This window comes from Manihot esculenta, chromosome 4, assembly GCF_001659605.2.
Source record: "Manihot esculenta cultivar AM560-2 chromosome 4, M.esculenta_v8, whole genome shotgun sequence".
Lineage (NCBI taxonomy): Eukaryota > Viridiplantae > Streptophyta > Magnoliopsida > Malpighiales > Euphorbiaceae > Manihot > Manihot esculenta.
Window position 1 is genome coordinate 12580633 of NC_035164.2, and position 5014 is coordinate 12585646.

Consider the following 5014-nt stretch of genomic DNA (forward strand, 5'->3'; position numbering starts at 1 on the left):
TTGTTTATTTTTGTGCCTGTGTTTGTGCGAAAATTAGTTTACAAGTCCTTTTGGAGAAATTATTTACAAGCTCATTTATTGATGTTTTTGAGCACTTGATAATGTTATGCCAAATCTTGTAAGTCCTGAGGTTTCGCTAATATCCTATACTGTTTCTTCCTATTTTAGATAGTTGTAGTGAGAGCTGAATTTTATGGTGAATTGGACAAGTGCCTTAATTTATAGGTTCTTGAAAAAGGGAGGACAGTTCTTTTAATTACACCCAGCAAATAATAGATTGGGAGGTTGGTGATGTACACCTAACTAGGGATCCTCTATTTGCCAAATTCCTAATATTGTGGACATAATATATATATCAATCATCTAAGACTTTTTCCCCTGCTTTTCTGCATTTTTTGTTAGGAAATGATTAAATGAACTATGCATGTGATGAGCTTTCTACTGCTCCTTATATCAGATACAGAGAAATTCTATACTGAAGTCCAGGAAAAAATACTTAAATTAATTTTAAAATTAAATTAAAATTAAATTAAATTAATTAATTTTAAAATTAAATGAAAATTAAATTAATTAATTTTAAAATTAAATTAAAATTAAATTAATTAATTTTAATACTTAAAATTAATTAAATTAAAATTAAATTAATACTTAAAATTTATACTTAAAATTAATTAAATTAATTAAATTAATACTTAAAATTAATACTTCAAATTTATACTTAAAATTAATACTTAAAATTAAATTAATACTTAAAATTAATACTTAAAATTAATACTTAAAATTAAATTAATACTTAAAATTAATATTTCAAATTAATACTTCAAATTAAATTAAAATTAATTAAATTAAAATTAAATTAATACTTAAAATTAATTAAATTAAATTAATACTACTTTTGGAGATTAGATTGGAGATTATTTTTAGTATCATTCATGGTAGTTTGTGGCTTATTTTGCTTTCTTTTCTCTCCTTATGATTCCTGTGGACTTTCCTTTGACTTGGGACTTAGTTGCTTTATTTACATAACCATTACTTTATTTATTAATATTTTTTTTAGATGAGGACATCCTTGTGACCAACTCTTCATTTATTGTTATACATTCTAGGTATAATAGGTACAATATGCATTCTGACAGAGGTTGGATGTATGCAAGACTAAAAGATGGTCTACTAAATCCTTTATTCCTTGAAGGATTAAATGAATTCATATCAGCTGCCAAACAGTTTCCAGACTGTTTGAATGGAGAACTTATTAGGTGTCCATGTAATCGATTTAAGTGCCAAAATCGCAGTTTTGAAGATGAGAGTACAGTTAGGTTTCATCTGATGAAATATGGGTTTGTTAGGGACTATTATGTATGGTATTTGCATGGAGAAATGCAAACCTACAATGAGGTCCACGGGAGAAGTAATGATTCGACTTACAACACTTGCAATGTGGAATATCAACATACTGAGTTCTCTAATGCTTATGAACAACTAGTTGTAGATGCAGCAGGACCGAGTTTCTCCCCATCAATTAGTAATGAGCCTCCAAATCAATCTACTCAGAGATTGTACGACATGTTGGCCGCTGTTAATCAGGAATTGTGGCCAGGTTGTGAAAATCATTCACAACTGTCAGCTGTGGCAAGGATATTGAATATCAAATCTGAACATCATTTGTCCGAACGTTGTTTTGACAATATTTGCCAATTCATCAAAGAGATTTTACCTACTGATAATTTGTTTACTGATAATTTCTACTCTACAAAGAAATTGCTTGAAGGCTTGGGATTACCAATTCAGAAGATTCATACTTGCTTAAATGGTTGTATGATTTATTGGGGTGAGGATAATGAATTGCTCAGGTGCAAGGTGTGTGATCATCCGAGGTACAAACGATTGCAAGTTAGCCAGAGCTCTAGTAAAACCCAAGTTGCTTATAGTAAAATGTATTACATGCCAATCACACCTAGACTACAAAGGTTGTACGCATCTAATGCTACAGCTAAGGATATGACTTGGCATGCAAATCATGGGACTAATGATGATTTAATGCATCATCCAGCTGATTCGCATGCATGGAAAGCTTTTGATAATAATTGGCCTCATTTCAGTGCTGAGAAACGTAATGTCCGTCTTGGACTGTGTACCGATGGTTTTCAACCCTTTGGACAATCTGGTCAGCAATATTCATCATGGCCTGTCATATTGACACCGTACAATTTACCCCCATGGTTATGCATGAAAGGTGAGTATATGTTTCTCACTATACTTGTCCCAGGGCCTAGAAATCCAAAAGATAAGTTGGATGTGTATTTGCAACCCCTAGTAACTGAGTTGAAAGATTTATGGGAGAATGGAGTTGAAACATATGATGCATTCAATAAAGAAAATTTCAACTTGCGAGCTGCTTTAATGTGGACTATAAGTGATTTTCCTGCTTATGCAATGTTATCTGGATGGAGCACTGCAGGACGAACTGCTTGTCCTTATTGCATGGAAGATAGTGATGCATTCACATTGACAAGAGGAGGTAAGCAATCATGGTTTGATAATCATCGCAAATTTTTACCTCCTAGCCATTCTTTTAGAAGAAACAAAACAGCTTTTAGGAAGAATGTATCTGTTACTAAGAAAGCTAAACCACCTATTTCCGGTGAAGAAATACTTAAACAGATTGATGAATTGGGGTTTAAGAGGGTTATAGATGAGGATGCATTTGAAATAAATTCCCGTCTATCAAAGCAATGCGGTTGGCGAAAAAGAAGCATCTTGTGGGATTTACCGTATTGGAAAACAAATTTGATTCGACACAATCTTGATGTAATGCACATTGAGAAAAATTTTTTTGAAAATATAATCAACACTGTAATGAGTGTTGAGGGAAAGACAAAGGATAATGCCAAGTCAAGGGCAGACCTAAATGTGATTTGTGATCGGCCAGAGTTGGAAATGGATCAAGTCACTAGGAGATATCCCAAAGCTTGTTATACTCTAGATAAGCAAAGTAAGCAAGTATTATGTGATTGGTTGAAAAATCTCAAGTTTCCCGATGGATATGTTTCCAATATGGGGCGATGTATTGATATGAAGAAGCTGAAGATGTTTGGTATGAAGAGTCATGATTGTCATGTCTTCATGCAGCGGATTATGCCAATTGCATTTCGTGAGTTGCTTCCATCAAATGTGTGGCAACCCTTAACAGAGTTGAGTAATTTTTTTAAGGAGTTAACATCTACCACTATAAGTGAGAGTGATATGTTGCGGTTGCATGGTGAAATTCCTTTAATCATATGCAAGCTTGAGCGTGTTTTCCCTCCAAGCTTCTTTGATTGTATGGAACACCTCCCTCTCCATCTAGCATATGAAGCATGGCTGGCAGGTCCAGTGCAATATCGATGGATGTATCCTTTTGAACGGTAAGTTCTTTTAACTTCACTTTAATTAAGTTATTTAATAATGTTTACTAATGTTGGTCATATATTTTATAGATATCTGCGACGGCTTAAGAATAATGTCAGAAATAAAGCTAGAGTCGAGGGATCAATATGTAATGCGTACCTAGTAGAAGAAGCAACTTCATTTTGTGCACATTACTTTGAATCGTATGTCCAAACTAGACATCGAAAAGTGCCAAGGAATGTTGATATTTCAGAAAGTACTGAAAATTATGAAGGCAATCTATCAATCTTCATGCAGTCCGGTCGACCAATAGGAAAAGGGACAACCAGATATCTTATGGAGGATGAGTATAAAGCAGCACAAGTGTACATATTATTAAATTGTCCAGAAGTGAAACCCTATATTGAGTAAGTTATCCTAGCCTAAAGCGAGATAAAATTGACTGGTGGCTGCTATAAAAGTCAAAGCACGTTCTGTAATTCAACTTCCAACACAAGAAAACACAACCTGCTGATGAACCATTTCAACAAGAGGAAATGGAACACACTGCAAATTAGAGAAATTGATGATTCAACACAACAATTAAATGATCCAACTGGGGATGTTATTGAAATTGATGATGGTGAAGAAAATGATGAAGATGAAACTATAATAGCAACAGAAACAGATGATGATGATGATGATGACTTAGATGTAGATAGTGAATAGAAGGTAATAAACATAATTGATATCTATTTTTACTTTTAGTTATTAAATATGTTAACTACATCTTGATTTTTATAATGTAAATTTGTACAGGATGAGAGGACGAGGACGCGGATCTTCATCACGGGGTCGAAGGAGACCATGGCAGGGGTAGTGTCCACACAACTGAATCAGAAAATGTCAATCAAGATTTGGTACAACACACTGCTTTGATTCCTAGACCAGACCAGGGTGAGAGATCCACACCGGGTGCTGCATCATCCACTCCTGCATCAGTGCACACATCTGCTACTGCCTCAGCACCCATAGGTTTTGCCACCTATTGCATCTACGGCTACATCTGCATCTGCTTCTGGTAGTTGTGCACCTACAGGGCTCAGACCACATATTCACTTAGTAAATTCAGTGTGAGTAAAATTTATAAGTATTTTTAACTATGCATTTAATTTTTTTGCTTATTTCAAAATTATTTTGTTTGTCAATTATTCTTTTACAGCATGCAGCCTTCTGATCCGATTGCTAGGCGGATTACCTTGATCTTCAAGGAAAGTTAGTAGCAGATGGATTTTTTTTGGAAGAAATGTACCAGAAGAGGTTAAAGAATTCTATTGGCAAGAATTTAAGGTAATACAATTATATTGTACATGTAATTATTTTTACTGTGCATTATTTGTAGCTAAATGTGAGTAATTACAGAAACACTTCTTATGGGAGGAGGCAATAGAACAACTGATGAGATAGCTTGGAGGAAGAAAGCTGCCGAGCGATATCGTAGCCTTATGTGTAGCGTAAGGAATGGGAAGGAGAAGAGACTATCACTGACAGAAGGAGTAATGGATGCATGGCAATTCGCTTGGGGAGCAACTGAGTATAAAGAGAAATGCAAAAAATTCTCAAATAACAGAAAGAGTGAAACAGGTGG

The 5014-nt window shown here is 34.2% G+C and overlaps 1 protein-coding gene across 1 annotated transcript; it reads left to right on the forward strand.

The window, feature by feature from the left end:
* Nucleotides 1-842: 842 nt before the first annotated feature.
* LOC122723419 lies at nucleotides 843-3799 on the forward strand. The gene is made up of 2 exons (XM_043955538.1): nucleotides 843-3404; nucleotides 3477-3799. Exons 1-2 carry the CDS (start codon nucleotides 1123-1125, stop codon nucleotides 3796-3798), a joined length of 2604 nt encoding a protein of 867 aa, XP_043811473.1. The 5' UTR covers nucleotides 843-1122; the 3' UTR covers nucleotide 3799.
* The last annotated feature ends 1215 nt before the right edge of the window (nucleotides 3800-5014 follow it).